The sequence below is a fragment of the Eucyclogobius newberryi genome, unplaced genomic scaffold, assembly GCF_026437365.1.
Source record: "Eucyclogobius newberryi isolate DKJ021-1_F unplaced genomic scaffold, fEucNew1.0.hap1 SCAF_7, whole genome shotgun sequence".
Lineage (NCBI taxonomy): Eukaryota > Metazoa > Chordata > Actinopteri > Gobiiformes > Gobiidae > Eucyclogobius > Eucyclogobius newberryi.
Genome location: NW_027316389.1, coordinates 27,664,933 through 27,685,826, shown reverse-complemented (window position 1 = coordinate 27,685,826; position 20,894 = coordinate 27,664,933). Strand labels below are relative to the sequence as shown.

The window sequence follows — 20,894 nt, the reverse complement described above, 5'->3', positions numbered from 1 at the left end:
TTTAATGAAAAACAATGACACTCCAGCACCTGTTACTATAGTACCGGTAGATGCAGACAAAGTACACAATAATATTTACAACACAATAGTTTCCTTCATAAATACAACTATACACAAAACAGTACAGATAACATTCAGAGGCTCGGGCACAACACCAGTACAAATACCACACTTTGCACTGTACAAACCTTCATTTCAATAACAAATGTTTTCAAGTATTAATCGTGATATTGAAAGGAGAGGAGAAGACACCTGGATGTTGTCATATATGCCCCTGAAACACAAGAGAAAATCCATGTTCAGCCCCTAAAAAAACTGAGCACAGATGTAATTCTACTGAGCTATCATAGTAACAATATTGTGCAAGTAAGTGTAACAACCTTTTTAAATATTTTGTGAGTTACTTGGAAATCAAAATAAAAGGATGAATGAGTTTAAAAACTAAATGATATACGTGCACCAGTCTATGTATGTATGTATGTTTTTTTAGTGACTTACTTTGGATGTAGCTGGTGTGACTATGACTCCATCCAGGAAAGCAGTGTTGAAATATCCCTCTCTGAACAAACTGTCATCGTCTTCATCGGCGTCCACACCAGCACTAAACGCCTCCTTTAATTTGTCTGGTAGTAAAAAGTAGAACGCTACAACCAGGATCCCAATGATGGCACAGAGAAGACCTGCAAAAAATAGAGTGAACAACTGTGTATAGAGTGCTGGAAATCCAGAATAAGAGACACCTACAAGTAACGAATCAGAATGAAAAGGAACGCCTTGTTTAAAATGTATTCAGGTTATGTAAGCACATTTTTTCTTATTTACTTTTAAATTTCTCTGTCAATTAAGAAAATAAAGGTGTTTTTATTTGGAAATTTGCAAATATGGTTGTCCAGTGAATAATTGTAATATGTGCATTTAGCAGAGATCTGACTACAACACGCCTTTAATAAATCTTGAAAGCCCCGGTTACTGAGGTTATGATGGTAGCTAATGTTTTAAACTTTCGGGTGATCTGGGTGAATTCCGTAAAAAGCCTGAAGGCCAAAAAATATGATGTTTGGGCCATAGTTAGGACACCCCTGTGCTAGTGTTCAAACCCACTTAGAATGTGTGTGAATGAGAAATGGCCTCGTGTTTATGGACCCATGTCTCCTACAGCTGCAGCACAAGCAGCCTATAAATACCTGTAGCCAAGGCCAGCCAAAATGAATGGCTGTACTCTGTCACAAGGGAGTTTGTGCCGATGGAGAAGACACACTGTGGAACATTCTTGATGGCGGCGAAGGAGGCCATGGAAATGAAGATGCAGGCGGACGTGGCCAGCATCATGTATCCAGCGTACAGCACAACCGGCATCAACAACAGTATGTTGGAGAGGATCCAGCAGCAAAATGCAGCCCTGAAAGTTCAGCAAGCAGTTAGGCTATATTATTTTGTGCATCTATTTTCAGATCCTGACAGGGTGACACATTGTTTAATTGCGATTATGGTTATTGATTAATTAATTGGTTTGTAATTTGATACATTAATTAAATTGAGCCACAAGGGGGCACTAGCGCTGACAATCATCAAGGCATCTGTGCACATCTGTATTTGTTAGTGAGCAAAATGATATACTGTGTTGTAGTAATGTTTTTCATTGACTGTATACATTCATCTTACCACAGGACTGCAGAGGCGTAGCGTCCAGAGTATTTGTATTGGAGGAAGAGGCCGCACGGACTATTTAGGGTGAACTTTTCAACAATGTACAAAATAGGATCTGGAAGGCCTCTTAACAGGGCGTCCTCGTACTCCTGATCCATAGTATCGTGCCAGCTAAACATCTCATTGTAGTTGATTGTTTCATTCAGTTGCACCACAGGGTTTCCTGAGGACAACAAAAGAAAACTCATTTCAGTGTAACTTTGGTGCATTTCCAAAGTTGACTTAGGGTTTGTATTGCTTTAAAATTATATGAATAGCCTAATGCATACTGCAGTCATGAAATTGGTTTAAAAAAATTAAAAAAAAGTTTTGTTTTCATATGTCATTCATTTCTTTATTTCGGTTCATTTCACACTTTGAAGAATATCTTATTCAATATCATTTTAGCCGGGTCAGGTAGAAGTAAAAAAGCATATTGAGTTCTCACATAGTAAAAGAATAGGACTCTTGTGAATGTACCTCATTACTACACACTTGTGACAGTAAAAACAATCCTCTGGTCTATTGTTTTTGTCGTGACGCACCTTTGAGTGTGACATTGATCCCATAGAGACCCACATGTAAGCCGATGTCAGCATTAACCACTGCGTTGCTGAAAGACTTGTAGGTGGCATTAGTGGTCATTCTGGCTTCAGCCCAGTCGCAAGTGAAGTTAAGAACTGCAGAGAAGACAATGAAAAAAAACAAAGGTGGGACACATTTACTTTTTGAATGAATGATACTTCTACACATAGTTTTATCTCTACACTTTCACCTTTGTCCCACACATTGCATATCATTTTATCAGTTTGGAATACAAAATCAGTAACATTTTGAAGTAATATGTAACGTTTTCATTGGCTTTTTACCCCCTTTTGAAAAGCATAAGCTAAACAAACTTACCTACTATAACAACGCCTATGAACAAACTGATAAGTATCCGGATCATCCAAAAGAACCTCTATTTATGAAAAAAAGAAATAAACATTGAATTGGTTGAATGAAAAAAGCAGTTATAAGTTGATTCAAACAGCGCTGGATGGAGGTTGGAGTTTGCACTTACTGACTTCCCACGTATTCCTGGCAGGATAATAAGGAGACTCAATGCAAGCACGACAAAAACCAGAATAACGGTGATCAAGCGTCCACTGAAGATGAACGAGGTCCTTTGTCTGCGGTAGAATGGGTAAATGTCATCGTAGAAACTCATCTTGGCTCTTCCACTTCTACAGTTGCGGCGTGGACTAGATAGTGCAACAGAGAAAACACTGTTAGCTCCAGGGATCTCCATTACCTTTAGATCCTTAGATAAACCCAATCTATTCTTCTGCACGAGATAGGTGGCACCGTGCATTTGAAACAGCTTTGTAACATCTCACCGTGACAAGGGCAACAAGTGGCAAAACCTAACAACAAGATGCCATGGTAGATTTGGGCAAAAAGCATGCATATAAACATTTGAAGCAAGTTTGAAACGACTTAATATAAAGGGTTACTGCCTCCCAAATGCAATGATATACACATATAAAAACAGGTAGCATTACAACAACAAAATGAAGCAATCATTTGGTCAGTTCAAGTGAAGATTCACGGTCTTACCTGTTGCTTCACAAACTGATGTTGTGAGGAGAGTCTATAATGCGTGTCTTTTATAGCAGCTGTCCCTCTGCGCCTGGAGAAGGAGGAAGCCCAGAGTGGACTTCTGATGCAAAGGAGGGTGTGACCCAGGCGTGATAACCATTCCCATATGGGCATTAAGGTCAAAGACAGGTTGTGACAAAGATGTTTGGATCTATTTAGTATCAGAAGGTTTGTCACCAGCATCTGAGCACCTGGACAGCTTCACACTGTGGGTAAGACTGCTCATCATATGTTGTGTTTATGATTAAACAGGATCTAAGCTGTGAAGACATTTTTTTTGTTTTTTACCCAAATTATAGCTGCAGTTATCCTGTAGTGTCTTTGCCTTTTAGGAGTCCTTCACTGCTTTTCTTGTGACTGAGTTCAGAAGCATCCCTCGCATCAATGGCTTTGCGTAAATGGCTTTGGAGTATCTCTGCAGTGACTGGGTTTATGCTCATTGCTGTCCATTGTAAGCTTAACAATAAATAAATAAATAAAGCAATAATTAATTCAACAAACTTTAAAAAAAACTTGATTTGAAACCTTTCCAGTGTCGTGCTGTGAAGATGCATGGGAAGTTCCTCGTTTTGATGGCTGGTACAACAGTCTGGCGTGTCCCAAACGCGGAGCTGTCGGTAAGTTGGTCCTCATGGTGTGACTGACCCCGCTCCTGGGCCCCTGCGCTCACCTGACCGCCCACGACCCCTTCATTGTTGGTGTCCTCCCCGCAGGGTCTCACCTTGTGCGCCTTCTGCCCGCGCGCTTCTGGGACGGTGTGTATCAGCCCATCCTGGAGCCGCAGCTGCCCAACCCGCGGGCCCTCAGCCGCGCGCTCACCCAGGGACCATCGGGGCTGCCCTCCGCACGGAACCAAACTGTGCTGTCCTTGTTTTTTGGTAAAACACTGGCAAATCTGTAGCATGGAAAAACTGTAGGCAAATATAATTTATTCAAAGGCGATATATTGTTGTTTTTTCAGGTGCTTAGTATTGAACTGAAACATTAGTAGATCTTTATTTTACTTTTTATTCTTTGTAATATGGATCTAAAACGGCTTAGTAATAGAAACGGGTCCAATTGGTAAGCTCCGCCTCTTCATTCTGAAATTGTGAAACAGATCATCATTTATGTTTTGTTTTTTTGTTTTTATGTTGCTACGTGATATTTTAGAACCCTAGATTTACATAGACTACATTTTTTAAATAACCTCAGCTAAATACAGGGGTGTGGGTGGAGTTAGGGGGTAGGAGAAAACAGACCTTTTGAGAGCACTCGAGCAGACAAAACAAGATAACTCAAACATGCATGAATCAATAAAAATATAAATTCAAGTAAACTAGTTACGAAGAAACACGACTGTAACAACGTTAAAAGTGCATTTGAGTTGATTTAGCGCAGTGTGTCTCCTTTAAATATCCTTACAGCCATATGTAGCCTTGTAGTGCAACAGAGGACTTTCAATTGTGTTAGTTATCAGTTTTGTATACTTTTTTTAGGTTACCATGTTACATTTGAAATATTTGACTCTCGAAATCCTGGATGTCCACCTGAGTTCATGAACATCCCAGTGCCAAAAGGGGACCCCATCTTTGACCCTTCCTCCACTGGGAAAGTCCTGTTACCTTACCAAAGAGGACAATATGCAGTAGAAACTGGCCAGAGTCCCAGTAACCCTCGCATTCAGGTATAGAATCAACAAATATGCAAATGTCAGTGATATATAAGGACATGCTGTGACTTTTGCAGGTGAACTCGGTGACCGCATGGATCGACGGCAGCTCCATCTATGGCCCCTCCAGCTCTTGGTCTGACTCCCTGAGGAGCTTCTCCGGCGGTTTCTTGGCTTCAGGCTCTGAGCGGGACATGCCACGTCTGGAGTCGGGAAGCGGGTTCATGTGGAGCGCCCCGGACCCCTCACCTGGAGAGCAGGGACCCCATGGCCTCTACGGTGAGGGCTCAACACTGCATCACATGGTCAATACTTAAGGGTCACAGCAGGTAGAATGTCATCCAGCAAAAACATTCCTCTTGTCAAAAAACTGTCCTAATGCTGGTTTAGTGACATGTGCTTTATATTAAGATTATTGTACAGCTTTGTCATATGATAGTAAAGTTTTTCCAGATGACGTGAGTTATTGTAATCCTAATATAAATAGATAATGTGCTTTATTTTAAGGTGATGCTAACAGTTGAAAACATTGCTGCGCTATTCCATCTGTAGTTGGGACAGAAATCACTTTAACGTTGCACAGATGCTATTAACGGTGACTCATTTGCAAAAGTCCCCTGCACAATAAAATATTTTTTTTTTGCGGGCGTAGAGTATTTTATTTATGGCGCAAGATCAATACTGACAAGTTGCCTAAACCAAATCCTCTAAATTTATTGCAAATCATATTTCACCCATGTCCGTTTTGATCGTTGCCAGAGTGGACAGGCATGAGTCAAAAGGTCATATGACACAGTATGACAGCAGAAGGGCATAATTGTTGTGTAAATGGTTTGTCAGCCTGACCACAGTAAATCCCTCTCTGTATGGCTGAGATGAAGCCGCACAGTCCACAGTTTAAACCCATGTTTGTAGGACTGTAGTTACTGAACAAAAGGAAAACGCTTTTCCTGTTGTTCTTTCGCTGATACATTTTTCAAAACAAGAAAACAATTGAGCAATTACCTAATTTTTTCAGTAGTTGTTATAGGTCAAAGATAGATCTGGATTTTAAAATGAATATGGTATTGAACTGTAACCCATAAACATTGATATCAATTGACTAAAAATAGCCAAACTGATATAAAATGTTTTGGTTTTGTTTTTTGAAATTGAAATACATGCCATGAAACTCAATTTGATGTCACCTTCTTTGCAGAGTTGGGCAATGCCTGGGCCAATGAGAACATGTTCACTGCTGCAGAGGGGATTATCTGGTTTCGCTACCACAATTATGTCGCCTCCAAGCTGCAAGAGAAACACCCAGAGTGGTCAGACGAGAGGCTCTTTCAAAATGCAAGGAAGACCGTTGTGGCCACATTTCAGGTAGAAGGAAAAGTCCTCCCGTAATCCCCCCGCTACGCAGGTGCAGCCTTAATTTGCACTGTGGACGAGGAAGAGGTTGCATCAACACCAGGTGGTCGTGGAGGAAAATTGCTGGTTTGAGTTGGACGTTGAGCTCAGCGTGTCATGCCTGTTGACCACCAGAACACTGTGTAATGCCAGAGCAAAATCACACAGAGAAAAAGAAAAATGCCACACAGTTTAATTAAAAAGCCTAAATTCATTATTGTTAATTATTACAAAATGTGGTTCAGAGTAGATAGTGTTAGTAATGTGTGCATTAGTATGTAAGTGACTTTCCAAGTGCAAGTTTATCGCCAATAATGATATATTTTATTTGGATTAATTGCCGTTAATTAGAGCATAAACATAAAACTCAAAAAGTCCAAAACAAGTTACACGAGACCCACAAAAACTACGCAACTACAGTAGTTAAACAATCAAATGTGGATATTGTTCATAGCAAATTTCACATAACATTAACAACTCTTATTTCAGTCAGCCTTAATTATTATGAAAGCAGACTTGGCCATTCAGTTCATATTTTCTACCTCCTCAAAAAAAGAAAAAAATATAGAAAAAAATTACATACACACGTAATAGCAAATCTAAAAAACATAAAGTGATGTTTTTCACAACACAATTCAAATATTACAAAGCTATCTTGTCAACAGTTATACTACTGATCATGCAAAGCTTTTCAAAGACAAAACATTGTTAAAATTGCATGGCATGATCAGGTTTAAATTATTCCTATGTATAAGTCTAAGCCAACTCTAAATGGAATCTTATGCTAAATCTGACCCAAAATCAAACTACAAATCAGGAATGATACAGACTGCACTTATAATACTGATTCCACCTGGGCAACTATATATCTATATTTATTATTTCTTCTTTTTTTCCCCCCAACAGAACATTGTAGCTTACGAGTGGCTGCCTGCATATCTGGGAGACAAACAGCTCAGTGCTTATCCAGGTAAGAGGAGTAACCAGTGTACGTGTGCACAAGTGGAACAGGTAATGCACTAGTGACCACAGTTAGGCTGGTGTGTGCTGTCGCTGCTTTGACGAAGCTTGCTGTGTCAGCAAAACGTCACTCTGAGTCCTTGTTAGTTTGCAGAATAAGCACCCTCTCATAAAAAAATAGAAGAATAATGGCAGATGACCACATTGTATCTCCTCCTTTTTTTTTAAATTGTTGAGTTTGTGCATCTAATTTGTATATACATATTTTAACTATATATCCGTACAGTACTTCTTAGGATGATTTTTTTGTTGTCTTCTCATAATTCTTCTCTAGGTTATCAGAAGTTTGTTGACCCTGGCGTCTCTCCTGAGTTTCAAGTTGCGGCCATTAGATTTGGTGTTACTATGGCCCCACCTGGTGTTTATATGAGGTACTACAACCAATTTCTCAAACTGTTTTGACTGTCTTCACAGTACACAGGGACATCATGTGCTATTTTATTTATTCAAACTACAGAAACCAAACCTGTCATTTTCGACAAATTATCAACTCCGATGGGAGCTCTTCCCCAGCAATACGTCTCTGCAACAGCTTCTGGACTCGACAGGTAAATAAGAACACAGTCCAGCCGTGTGTGTGATGTTTTGTGAAATTACACTTATATGAAGTATTAAAATTGTAAAATATGTATCTGTTTTTGTTCAGAGCCCTAATATGAAGACAAGCCTTAATGTCGATGAGTTACTGATGGGCATGGCGTCACAGATTTCTGAGAGAGAAGACAATATTGTCGTTGAAGATCTTAGAGGTAGTAAACGTGCCATTAGAGTTTCTTAAAGGTGCACTGTGTAACTTTTCTGTTGGAGGGTCTGCCACCTGCTTGTCTCTATAGAGATGTTATTGCTTTGCCTGGAATGTTTAATTTTTAGCAATTTAAACCCCCGTAACACACGATTTAAAGCCATATCAACAAGCAGGTGACCTGTGCATTTAAGTGCATTTAAAATATTGTGATGTTTATGATGTTCCGTCTGTAGATTTCATGTATGGACCCCTGAGATTCAGTCGCACCGATCTTGTAGCACTGACTATAAACAGGGGAAGAGACTTTGGCTTGCCGGCTTACACAGAAGTCAGAAAGGCTTTTGATCTGCCGCCTTTGAAAACTATTGAAGATATAAATCCACAGCTCAACCGCACCAACCCTCAGGTAAATGTTTTATCGATCTAGAATACATTATATATGCCAGTGGGTTTCAAACTGTGGCACGCCGGTTTGTTTTGGTGGTGTGCAGTAGTCTTTATCATTGAGTCTTCAGTCCTGCTTTAAAGTTGGAAGTTTCGAAATGGTTTAGTCCAAGTTCTGCCCTAGATTTAGTCAGAGTTTAGGCCTTTTACTCCTAATGTAGACCAGGATTAGACCAGATTTAGTTAAATCCTGGTGGTACTTTCAGAAAAAATCTTATGATGATTGATATTCCTTGATAGACAGTTATTTATCTTCTATGTGCTGCACATAAGGTGTTTTTTGTGTTTCTTTCACAGTTACTAAAAGATATAGCTGAGCTGTATAATGCAGATATTTCTAAATTGGAGCTCTTTGTTGGAGGGCTGCTGGAGTCTGTGGACACTCCTGGGCCAGTTTTCTCTGCCATAATCCTGGACCAATTTGAACGGATCCGAAACGGAGACCGCTTTTGGTTTGAAAATAAACAAAATGGGTAAAAGTCCTTTGTATGGGATCCTGGGTCAGAACTTTATCATTGGAAAAAAAGCGTTTTATCTCACATAATTGATCAATAAGTTGTAGTTTTGTGTCAATTCAGTCCAAGTTTATTCATAATTTTACAATTTTACTCCTGGTTTGGGCCTGGTTAAGTCTGGTTTCACTTTTGTTCTGGGTTGTAACAATAATGCTGTGATATTTTTCATTCATATTTCACTTGTGTCACCTTCTTCATACAAATATAGAATGTTTTTCCCAGTTTGTTTACAGATGAAGAGATTCAGATAATCCGCAACACAACATTTCATGACGTCATTGATGCAGTCACGAGCGCTGACACCACAGATATACAAGAAAATGTGTTTTTCTGGACAAATGGTAAAACAGAGAGAATCATCTGAGAGGATTTTTACCTAAACAATGCCCTTCCAATATGTGTTGTCCTCAGGTGACCCTTGTCCTCAGCCTACACAGCTAACTGCATCAGCACTCCAGCCCTGCAGTAATGCTACCAAACTTAATTACTTTGATGGAGGCAAAGCAGGATTTATAATATTTATTACTATCCTCATCCTCTTTCCTTTTGGTAGGTATTATTCTAAAATCTGTTCATATTGAATTTTTGTTTGGTTGAAATAGTAACAGATACAATTCCTTTACAGTAAGTTTGCTTGTGGCTTGGTTGGTGGCAGTACTAAATAAATACAAATATAATAAGTTTCAAAGAGGAAGAAAATCTGTGAATAGGACAGATGCGCCCACGGTCGGAATCCAAGGTATATTTCACGTTTACATCTACTCGTGGTAATAGTAAGTCACTTAACAAACTAGAACTAATTGTGTCACTGGTCTACAATGTGGATTAACTTTCAAGATAACAAAGTGCTAAAATGACATATGCTACAGACACTTAGAAAATGGTGAAGCATTATTTCACCTGCTGTATTTGGTTCATGGAATTAATAAAAAATTGTCAGTAAAGAGGGATGTCGAATGACCATAACTTCTACTATGGTATTCAGAAATTAGAACATCAAACAATTCTCTCCATTTTAAAACTTGATGTTGGTTTGTGAAATAATTAAATGTGTTTTATTGTTTATTTTTTAAGCTTTTGAGTGGCAAGGCAGTGACAAACACCTCCATCCAGTCAGTGTGGAGTTAGACAAAAAGCGCCTCCTCCAGGTTTTTGACAGGACCGGGCTCGCTCTCCGGACCCTGTGTGTGCGAAACCAGGACTGTCTGGACATCATTTTAGCCAACGACTGTCAAAGGAAAGCTCTGCTCCTCAAAGTGCCCAAGGAGTACGATCTGGTGAGCTTGTAAACCTGTTATTCCCAAAGTAGCGCAGTCTAATTTAAGAGCACATGTTGGCGCGCCTCCCCATGTCTCACTTAAAACACCTTGCCTTCCTCTCATTGTGCAGGTGCTGTTTTTTGATGACGAGAATGTGCGCTCGTCATTTGTCAACAATCTCTGCCCCGAGTCGACCGGGGCCGCGGGCGCCGGGCAGAAGGTGACGGTCAGAGAGATGAGGGAGAGGGACCTGCTGAAAGAGGCTTTGACCAAAGAGCAACGAGAGCGGATCGTGGAGACTTTCATTAGACACGCTTTCTCCAAGGTAAACTCTTCCTCTCACGGTTGACCTCTGCGCTTCAGTGCGAGGCTTAGGTTCAACCACACGGTATCGTCAAACTTGTTTTGAGGTCGAGTTAGATCTGAAACTAATTGCTGTCTCTTTTGGTGAGCTCATCTGTGGTGGGCTTTCAGTCACATCGGCATCAGTGATGACAGTGATGCCTCTTCGCCAACAATGACTCTCTCTTTCTGTCTGCACAACTGTTCCTCTTGAAAAGCTGTCCTTTCAGCTCCTGTTCATATTGGCCTAAGACAATTTGCGTTCCTCTTCCGCTCCAGTCGTTCTTTAAACCTGTTGTTGGTCAAACTGTGGTCAACCGTTGCCTTACTTTGGTACAGAGAAGCTGATTGTTTTCCTTCACCGTGACCTCATGTGGTGCACGTTAACCTCATTGACATCAGGGATATCCGTAAAACCACTTGACCGACGTCCGTTTGTGCGCAGGTTTTGGAGATAGACAGAAGTGACGCCGGAGACATGAGCCACGTGTCCCATCAGAAAGCCAAAGAGGTGCTGCAGTGTGAGCTCTCCGCCTCCGAGTTTGCAGATGCCCTGGGCCTCAAAGCAGACTCTTTGTTTGTGGATTCTATGTTCACATTAGCCGATAAAGACGGGAACGGTTACCTCTCATTTCAGGAGTTTCTCGATGTCATTGTTATTTTTATGAAAGGTAAATATAAACCACCCAGATAAATGTATGGATTTACATTATACTGTGAACATTTCAGGCCTCGTTATGATCAAAACGTATGATCTTAAGCACACAAGCTCTAAAGACTAACACTTTTGTTGCTTTCCATGCACTGTATCTGGATTTACAGTTTATATAATTGGAACACCTTAACACTTTGTTCTGTAGCATACTGTATGTGTTTATATAGTATATCTCATAAGTATCCCGATAATTATAGTCAGATGATATTATGTCAATCCAACAAAACATTAAAACATGCTTTTAAACGTTTAAGCTGAAGTTTAATTAATTTGAAATGTCTGTAAAATGAATGTGATTTTTTGCATTTTTAATTATACAGCATTATTACTATAAATATATACTCAATATTCAGATTTTACATATCTTCAAAACAACATTCACAATATCATCTACATTTCGGGATATATGGCCCACCTCTACTCATAACACGCATAACACAACTCAAATCAGGAACATACAATCAGTTATGCAATAATTTAAGATAAGATATTCCTTTATTGTCCCACATGGGGAAATTTCATAAATTTACCTTTTGCAGGTTCCTCTGAGGAAAAATCCAAACTAATGTTTGCGATGAACGATATTGATAGAAATGGTTTCTTATCAAAGGACGAGTTTGTCAGGATGCTCAGGTTAGTTTAGTTCATCCATGATGCGTCTCTTCTGTTTGTTCGGATCATCAGCTTGTTTTGTTGTTCAGGTCCCTTTTTGAAATCTCCAACGGGGCTTTGTCTAAGGCCCAGGCCGATGACGGCATCAAGGCTCTGATGCAGGCCGGACGATTCGAACACAAGGAGAGAATCACATGGCAGGACTTCCACTTCCTCCTCCAAGACCACGAGAAGGAGCTGCAGTTCGCCCAGATTAATGTCAAAGGTTTGATCCTCATTAGCTGGAATCCTCAGTGCATCCTCCCATCAGTGCACTTGTTAAATAATAGAACGCATTAGGCAGTAATTGATGTTATAGTGTTTGAAGAAGGAAAGATGGACACGCATAAAGAGCACTTAAATTGCAAATACAGATTTTCAAGAATATTATTACGTTTTATTACTAAATTCCACTGGTAATATCAGTGGTGTGATTAGATTAAATTGATTAAATTCTGAAGGGATGACTGAACAAGATTTAGTATTTAAAACTGCTTTTTAAAGTGTTAATTACAACCCTCACATAATTAGTTTTAACAGCATGTGTCTGTTTTTGTAAGTAGAACTTGAGTAAATCAGCTTTGATGCTACATTTTGCTAAGTAACTGCAGTTTTTGTTGCGTGTCCCCAGTCTGCAGTGATCACTATGACCAAGATAAAAAATAATGAAAGTCACAAGCGGCGATAAAGCGTTCTCCCCTGACACTGCCCATGGCCATGAAAAAAACATTTATGCTGAGAAATTGCTCATTCAACAATTAATCGCATAATGTGAATCCAAACCAACAGCCACTTTGCCTGGGTGGTCTCCTGGCTTTAAATATTATAGTGGTGCAAGCGAGGGTTGGATTTAGGATCAGGGTGAGGAACATACTCTTTCTCCTCGGTCTGAGTGCTCTTTATACATCCTTTCTTCATGGTCTAAGTCTCCTGTTGGTGATTGTTGGTGATTCTGGTCTGCCTTGTCTCATTATCAATGTTCTGGATGTGAATGGACAACACTTCACAGTGTCGCTCTGGAAAAATGACTGCATGTCCCTCCCCAGTCTTTATATCACACTGTCCTGTCAAAATAAAGCCAAAAATCTGTAAAATACAGGTTCTTCTCCTCTCCAGATCCAAGTTCTTTCCCCATGAACTTGGATCTGACTTTTGTTTCCCTGTGGACTTTCTGCAGTCTTTGAGGTCTGGATACGCAAATGTTTCAAGACTATTTCGTTTTTACCTTTTGTAGAGCAACCTTATCTCAGGCTTTGGCCCTCAGTCACTCTGGCCTCACTGTGAACACGTCCTCTTCTTTGGTCTTGGTGGACTTGGTGGATCTCCTCCTTGTGTTTCTCTTCATTTAACTCTCTCTTCAGTCACGTGGTGATCACTTGCTTCAGAGCCTGGAACTCCTGTTGGTGTTTTATAGTGTTTTAAGTTGCTAATATTTTAATAATTGTCTTTGAAAATGTCATGGAATCAGACAAACACCGATGCTATTCCGTAACACATTGAGAACACAATTCAACTTAGAATATGAAACGACACAGAAAGATCAGACATTTGTGTGGCATGCATGGGAGAAAACGCAGGGACTGTGTCAGCCAGGCCGTTGTAAGGAGCCTGGCTGACCCTCCTGCGTCTCACCCCCGCGTCTCACACTGTTTTTTCCCATGCTGGTTGGTTTTATTAGATATTCTGGAATAGGCGGTCACATTTCTCATTGGTCAGCCTCACATCAAGGCACTTGGTATTTTTCCGTAGAGATAAAGCCTGCAAGGGGGGGTGCAACCCCCCCCCTGGGGCAACATTCTTTGGCCCATCTTTACGACCCCTTCACAAATGCAGTTTGTCACTCACCCGTTCTTCTCTTAGACTAATGATGCAGATAAAATATCACTATTATGCAGATAAAATATATCACAGAAATATAATCATATATTCACATTTTATCACAGCATGTCACATGTTTGTTCCTCTCCTCAATAGTACTTTCAGTTTCTGTCTTAGAATGTTTGGTCAAACAATATGATCATGTCCCTGTGTTTGGAGCAGGGATGGAGAAACAAGGCAGGAAACGCTTGAGCCGTGACCAAAGAGTGTCCTTCATCTGCCCTGCGAACAGGTACACAGTCCAATAGCACGAATGGTATTGATTATTGGGTATAATGTAAAAAACATATTCCTTTGTCTTGCAGCAGTCCAAAGTCAGAGGGATCAGAAATGCGCAGAAGGAAATTGTATGTTGTCACTCATTTAAATCTGTCATTACATACTTTACATTATAATTATTTACTTAATTTAGTGCCATCCCTATAGCTGATCAAAATACACTTGATAAAAGCCTAAAACTAGAAGAATTTAATATTTTGTAGTTTAGGTACAGTATGAAATATATATATATATATATATATATATATATATATATATATATATATATATATATATATATATATATATATATATATATATATATATATAATTTTTTAAACTGTTCTTATGATTTTTTTTTAATGTATTTATGTATTTATTTTTTATTTTAGACTTCATGTTAAAACTCCAAACGTCTATGTGAACCCAAAGCGTGAGCAGTACATAAAGAACCCGGTCCAGCAGAAGGTGCAGCAGTTCAAACGCTTCATTGAGAACTACAGACGCCACATTGCCTGCTTCCTGTTCGTGTACGGCATCACGGCTGGGGTCACCGTAGAGAGATGTTACTGTGAGTAGCATTTTATCTTTTATTTTAGTTCTTTTTCATTGAAGACAAATCATTATAACATAGCAACATTTTGTCCACTTTAATTATACAATGATATAAAAAATAGTAGCATATTACAGTACAATTTACATCTGGGAATGGAAATTAATTGACAATCACAATCACAAAATGCAAACGTGTGCATTTAAAACAAGGGAAAAAAAGAGCAAAACTTTTTTTTTTTTATTGTGAGCTGTCTGATCAAAAATCACAGAACAATATGCAATAAAGTCAGTATATGCATTTGTCTCAGAATAATCTAACTCCACACAGACTATGGTGTCCGAGCTGAAGCTACGGGGATGCCTGAGCTGTCTGCAGCAGGGATCATCGTGGCTCGTGGTTCGGCAGCTGCCATCTCCTTCCTGTTTCCATATCTGCTCCTCACCGTCTGCCGAAACCTCATCACCATTGGCAGAGAAACCTTCCTCAACCGCTACATCCCTTTTGACGCCGCCATTGATTTTCACAGATTTATGGCTATGACTGCCATTGTCTTCTCAGGTCTGTAATAACAGGAGAAGTATTCAAGGAATAAATGAATAATGATATAATAACAGCAATACACAGCAGGATATAGAATGAGAATATAGCTAAGTAAAACAATGTAAAAGGCCTATATTGTGTTAAATTGACCTTTCAAGCGTTTGACCTGGTTATAATATTGTACCCTCATGAGTTCCTTCACTACAGGGCATGTGCACCTGCAATACATTAATAAACACTATAGTTTAGAAAACATGAAATTCCAATGCTAAGTGCAGTTTCAAACACCCCATAATGCATAATGTAGAACCTTAAGGAGCTTGAATGAAAATGGAAACCGCTTGAGTGGAGCAGTCTTCACAGTTTGTACAGTGGGGGGCAGTAATGTTGTATACTTTCTTACAGTTGTCCACACTCTGGGGCACATTATCAATATCTACGTGTTCTCGGTCAGTAACCTCAGCATCCTGTCCTGTTTGTTCCCAAGAGTCTTCAACAACAATGGGTACGCCAAATCCTACGGGCCCCCCAATAATAATTCAATCTGTATTCAAAAGAATATGCAATGTTTTTCCTTTTGTACTTTCATATACCTACCGTATGTAATAATATACAAATAGTGTTTAATTCACAAGGTAATCATTATGATTTAATAATTTATGATTTAAACAAATATGTTATGTAAAATAAATCTCATATTAAATGTTCTTTTATGCTTGTGTGGGCAGTCTTTGGGGCTGCCTGCAGTGTCCCTAAGGCCCCCCAGGGGACCCCACACCCCACTATTGTCATCACTGTTAGAACAGATTTAACATTCTCCTGACAATAGTGTTAAACGAGCTTTAGTCAAGAGCAATACATTCCAGATAAACAACAGTTAATGATGAAATCAGTGTCTAATAAAGATAGATATAGTTCAAGTGTCAATAATAGAGCTTCAAATTATATTGTCATATAATTAAAATTTGTATGCATTATTCATTTAAATTTTCATCATTTTATATATTATTAATAGATTAGATATGTATATTGTTAATAGATAGTAACAGAGAGTACAATTTTACTGGCTCTGCTTCAAATTTGTTTGTTACTACATTACTTTTTTCCTTTTTTTGTAGGTCAGAACTTCCTCCCAAGTGGTCATGGTGGTTTTTTGAAACAGTTCCAGGTAAAATGCGGTCATTTCAGGTCTCTCAGTCCATGGACTCATTTGTCATATTTCATTGATATTGAAATTGATGGATGACGTTGTTTTTCTTTGTTATCTCACTCTTATTTCTCCAGGAGTAACTGGGATTCTACTCCTCATTGTGTTTTCAATCATGTATGTTTTTGCCTCCCACTACTTCCGACGCATCAGTTTTCGGGGATTTTGGATAACTCATTATCTTTACGTCATTGTGTACATCCTGGTAAGTTTGATGTTTAATTACAATTGATTGAATTTGAATCAATATGGAGATTCTGTCATGTCTAATTGTCAATGATCAGCTTGGGTCTTTTTAATTAAGGGTCTACAATCAATCCTCTGTCAGTAAAACATGTGGTTTGGGGCAGAGTTCATAACTTGTGTTAAATGGCCATGATTAAAAGTACTTCTTGTTTGTGTTCATGAAATCGATTTTTCTTAAGACAAAACCATATCTAACTGAGATTGGAGATTGATCAATGTGAGGGAAAAAAATAAATCATGATCAATTTGACACTTTTTGTTATATCGCCCTTAATTTCTAGCATATTCTACTATAAGTCAAGAAAAGGTTTTATAATTGTGTTGCTTCCGTTTCATGTTACAGACTGTGATTCATGGCAGTTTTGCTCTGTTACAAGAGCCTCGTTTCCACATCTTTCTGATTCCTCCTGCGCTGCTCTTTTTACTGGACAAACTCATCAGTCTGAACAGGAAGAAAGTGGAGATCCCCGTCATTAGAGCCGAGCTACTGCCTTCAGGTAAGACCCAAAACAACTTGTTCAAAGGTCAGCTTTTCTGTGTTACTGTATTGTATCTCTAGACTATATTGCAAGAAATGTCATGACATTTAAGTATAATCGGAGAAAATAAGTGAATAGAAACAAACACTGTAATTTCTGATCACACAATGTCGGTGGAAAGATAGTGATAGATTCTCTCTGTCTCAATCCTTAAAGTGTGTGTGACTGTGGCTTTTATGATTTTGTAATTTTGACCTTTTTTAGTATATTTATACCTGTTGTAAATATAAATTATAGTTTTACAACAATCAGGCAGTTATTTGTGGAGAAAAAGTTAAAACAAATCTGTAAAAAATAACAGGAAGTGAAGAAAAAAAAATGTTTGGCCCCTATAGAGTAATTCAACAAAATAAAGGTGCTCTCATATATTTTTATTTGTCAAATAAATAAAAAAAATAGAAAAGTTTTGGCCCAGTGGTTGTAAGCTAATTTCCTAGTGTGATGTCATCAATTGCAAATAGGAAGTATAATTATACACCTAAAACATTTGCAATTCTGAGATGCAAAAATAAATTAAAAAATAAATTGTAAATACATTTCTCTTGACTCCATAGTTTAATGAGTCGTCCAACTTGTCACTGGCACTTTGATAGAGCAGCAATAAAACTATAAGTCAAAGTTCTATTAAATATCAAATGTCCCTCTAAATCGTCAGTTAATCACAGGGTCAGATAACAGTTGTCTTATAGTTTTTTAATTATATTTACCACCAATCTGCAGGCTATACAGTGTAGGTTAGGTTATATTTGACTGAAAAATATGCTATGATATAAAAACCACAATTAAAATCACAAATGTATTTATTTAATTAGGTCTGGACCTAATATTGTAGCTTGTATTGTCCCGTGAGATTAACGTGTCACATCTTGCATAATATTAAAGGTGGAATGGACAATTTTTTGGTCCAAATCTGAGTTCTCAAATCGGCAAAAAATCGTCCATTACGCCTTTAACACCACATGGGCTGGGAATCGCTGGTTGAATTGAATAACACCTAAATAATTGTAGCATGTGCATAGGTCTAATTGCATCAGTATACGTAATAATAATTTGATAATATGATTTTTTTCAACATTTTCAACAATAAAACAACAAAAATTCGAAACAGCACAAGAACAAAATACATAAGAATAAGACATGAAGGATAGAAGACATCTAAAGAAAATGAAGCCACAGAATCTAAACCAGATAATATTATAACTACACAAACTCTAAGTTGTAACAGTTTATCCTGTGAGTCTTCTGGTTCCTTCAGGTGTGACACATCTGGAGTTCAAAAAACCCCAGGGCTTCGCGTATCGTTCGGGGCAGTGGGTTCGTGTCGCTTGCCTGATGTTGGGCACAGATGAGTACCACCCCTTCACCCTGACGTCAGCCCCCCATGAGGAGACCCTCAGCCTGCACATCCGCGCCGTGGGACCCTGGACCAGCCGCCTTCGGGAGGTCTACACCGAGGAGAGTGTGGTGGAGTTTGGAGCCTACCCGAAGGTGTGTGATGTGGGAAAGAACAATGGTTATATCCGTATTTAAATTATAGTGACTTAATCCAAAGAATGTCACAGTTATACTTGGATGGACCATTTGGTGAAGGCCATCAGGAGTGGGTGGACTTTGAGGTGTCTGTTCTGGTCGGAGGAGGAATTGGAGTCACACCATTCGCCTCAATCCTCAAAGACCTGGTTTTCAAGTCCTCCATCAAGTCCAAGTTTCTGTGTAAAAAGGTACTCCATAACCACACAAAGGGGAAAAAAACTACTTTGGAAGGATAACAAGATTTATACTGACAAAAAGAGGCGAAAATACATGTAAAAGTGAATGAAATCTACAAATAATTCAATGCCAGGACTAGAGCGGGAGGAGGAAGACTTTTCGAGAACCAATCAAAGCAGATTATCTATATTGAGCTTAGGGGAGAGAAGATTACATGTTTTACAGCTCATATATATTTCATCATGGCTATTTGATGTGTGATAGGAAATAACTCATGTCTTGTGCCAGGTGTACTTTATCTGGGTGACCCGTACGCAGCGTCAGTTCGAGTGGGTGTCGGACATCATCAGGGAGGTGGAGGAGCTGGACACTCAGGAGCTGGTCTCAGTGCACACATATATCACTCAAGTGGCCGAGAAGTTTGACCTCCGCACGACCATGTTGGTGAGAAATGACTGACAAGTGAATGGGTTCGGTCATGGCTGAACGATAGATGTGAAATAACACAAAATGCACATATTAACAATTATTGTTAAGGAAGATTTTGACTAATTCTAACTACAAATTAGTCACTTTAACTAGTGAAAAGGCTCCATAGGCTATATAAATACTACTACCGTACTATACAAACTTGAATTTTGCTTAAGAATGAGCTAATACCTTTTGGCAGTGTACTTTTAGATAATATGTGTGTGGAAATACATGCCCTTTGACAAGTAATTGACAAAAAGTATTACCAAACAGTTGTTAATCTCAAGGAATTTTGAATTATCTGCTTTATTATGTTGTATACTTCATCTATCATTTACACATTTATTGACGATTAATACCTCCTTGTCTGTGTGATGTGGGGCAGTATGTGTGTGAGCGGCACTTTCAGAAGGTGTGGAACCGCAGTCTCTTCACAGGCCTGCGCTCCGTTACCCACTTCGGACGACCTCCTTTTGTGTCCTTCTTCAGCTCCCTGCAGGAAGTTCACCCTGAGGTCAGCTCTTCATCCATCTTCATCAGCCTCAGCCCTCTGCACTCCTCCCTCACACACTCATACACTTACAGTATACAGGACAACACTGCTGCTGCAGCTAATTAACTGTGCAAACAAGCAGTTTACCAATGGCGCTGCAGTTGTTTTCAAATGATCACAAGGCAAGGCAGGTTCAATTGAGCACAATAGTAATTCAGTGCAGGAAAAGATGTGTTCAAATCACAATAGAAACACATAAAGACAAAAATAATCAGTATAAATTTGACCTTAAAAGATAAGAGTGCAGATAAAGTAATTCCAGTCTCATGCACAGCTAAACTGAATCAGCATCCAGCCAGCATTACTATTGATTATATGGTATTACCAATATGAATGACCAAAGTGAAAATCTACTGATCATTTAGAAAAGGTCCATTATAGATCAAGCAAAATGTTCTCTAAAGTTTAAAAACGTGGTGAAATTGTTCAGTCCCTTAAGAATAATTGTTGCAAGCTGTTGCAATAAAAATAGTGTCAACAACTGTGGACTTCTATTTGGGTATTTCTTTCCAAACACGTGTCCCACAGACTCACATTGGCCTCTGCCTTCCTTCATTAAAAGACATCCAACTTTAGAACATGATCATCATTTTTTCGGTACAACTGTTGGTGAATGAACTGTTCTTCTTCTCTAAGGTGCCAAAGATCGGTGTGTTCAGCTGTGGGCCTCCAGGACTGACCAAAAACGTGGAAAAAGCCTGTCAGCAGATGAACAAAAGAGATCAAGCCCACTTTGTACATCACTATGAGAACTTTTAATTTATTACCACATTTATATAGTATCAATAAGATTTATTAAATTCATACGTCACTATTTATCGTCATTATTGAAATGAAACATTAGCTAGCATAGACCAAATATACTGCAGTTACTC

At 38.9% G+C, this 20,894-nt stretch overlaps 2 protein-coding genes across 2 annotated transcripts; one reads left to right on the top strand and one right to left on the bottom strand.

Annotated features, from left to right (window-relative positions):
* Nucleotides 1-76: 76 nt before the first annotated feature.
* Nucleotides 77-3,934, bottom strand: duox2 (dual oxidase 2). The gene is made up of 8 exons (XM_072435381.1): nucleotides 3,853-3,934; nucleotides 2,750-3,783; nucleotides 2,590-2,647; nucleotides 2,232-2,366; nucleotides 1,663-1,870; nucleotides 1,185-1,399; nucleotides 499-680; nucleotides 77-274 (listed from the first exon to the last, which is right to left on the bottom strand). The coding sequence occupies exons 2-8, from the start codon at nucleotides 3,038-3,040 to the stop codon at nucleotides 263-265; spliced, it is 1,101 nt and encodes a 366-aa protein (XP_072291482.1). The 5' UTR covers nucleotides 3,041-3,783; nucleotides 3,853-3,934; the 3' UTR covers nucleotides 77-262.
* A 930-nt stretch (nucleotides 3,935-4,864) lies between these two features.
* On the top strand, nucleotides 4,865-20,787 carry duox (dual oxidase). Its single transcript, XM_072435374.1, has 30 exons — nucleotides 4,865-4,993; nucleotides 5,056-5,257; nucleotides 6,177-6,343; nucleotides 7,277-7,340; nucleotides 7,665-7,761; nucleotides 7,848-7,938; nucleotides 8,037-8,139; nucleotides 8,369-8,541; nucleotides 8,877-9,052; nucleotides 9,317-9,435; nucleotides 9,506-9,643; nucleotides 9,720-9,833; nucleotides 10,169-10,371; nucleotides 10,484-10,678; nucleotides 11,141-11,366; nucleotides 11,950-12,043; nucleotides 12,112-12,287; nucleotides 14,102-14,171; nucleotides 14,245-14,286; nucleotides 14,590-14,768; nucleotides 15,081-15,311; nucleotides 15,699-15,798; nucleotides 16,412-16,461; nucleotides 16,578-16,705; nucleotides 17,090-17,243; nucleotides 18,541-18,773; nucleotides 18,848-19,006; nucleotides 19,284-19,439; nucleotides 19,852-19,980; nucleotides 20,656-20,787. Exons 1-30 carry the CDS (start codon nucleotides 4,865-4,867, stop codon nucleotides 20,776-20,778), a joined length of 4,221 nt encoding a protein of 1,406 aa, XP_072291475.1. The 3' UTR covers nucleotides 20,779-20,787.
* The last annotated feature ends 107 nt before the right edge of the window (nucleotides 20,788-20,894 follow it).

Coding starts and splice junctions, on each gene's coding strand:
- duox (XM_072435374.1), top strand. CDS start 4,865: ATGAACATCCCAGTGCCAAAAGGGGACCCCATCTTTGACCCTTCCTCC. Junction 9,436..9,505: donor TGTGTTTTTCTGGACAAATG/GTAAAACAGAGA, acceptor TGTTGTCCTCAG/GTGACCCTTGTCCTCAGCCT. Junction 18,774..18,847: donor AGTTTGGAGCCTACCCGAAG/GTGTGTGATGTG, acceptor AGAATGTCACAG/TTATACTTGGATGGACCATT.
- duox2 (XM_072435381.1), bottom strand. CDS start 3,040: ATGCACGGTGCCACCTATCTCGTGCAGAAGAATAGATTGGGTTTATCT. Junction 2,367..2,589: donor CATAGGCGTTGTTATAGTAG/GTAAGTTTGTTT, acceptor TCTTCTCTGCAG/TTCTTAACTTCACTTGCGAC. Junction 681..1,184: donor TTGGCTGGCCTTGGCTACAG/GTATTTATAGGC, acceptor TATTTTTTGCAG/GTCTTCTCTGTGCCATCATT.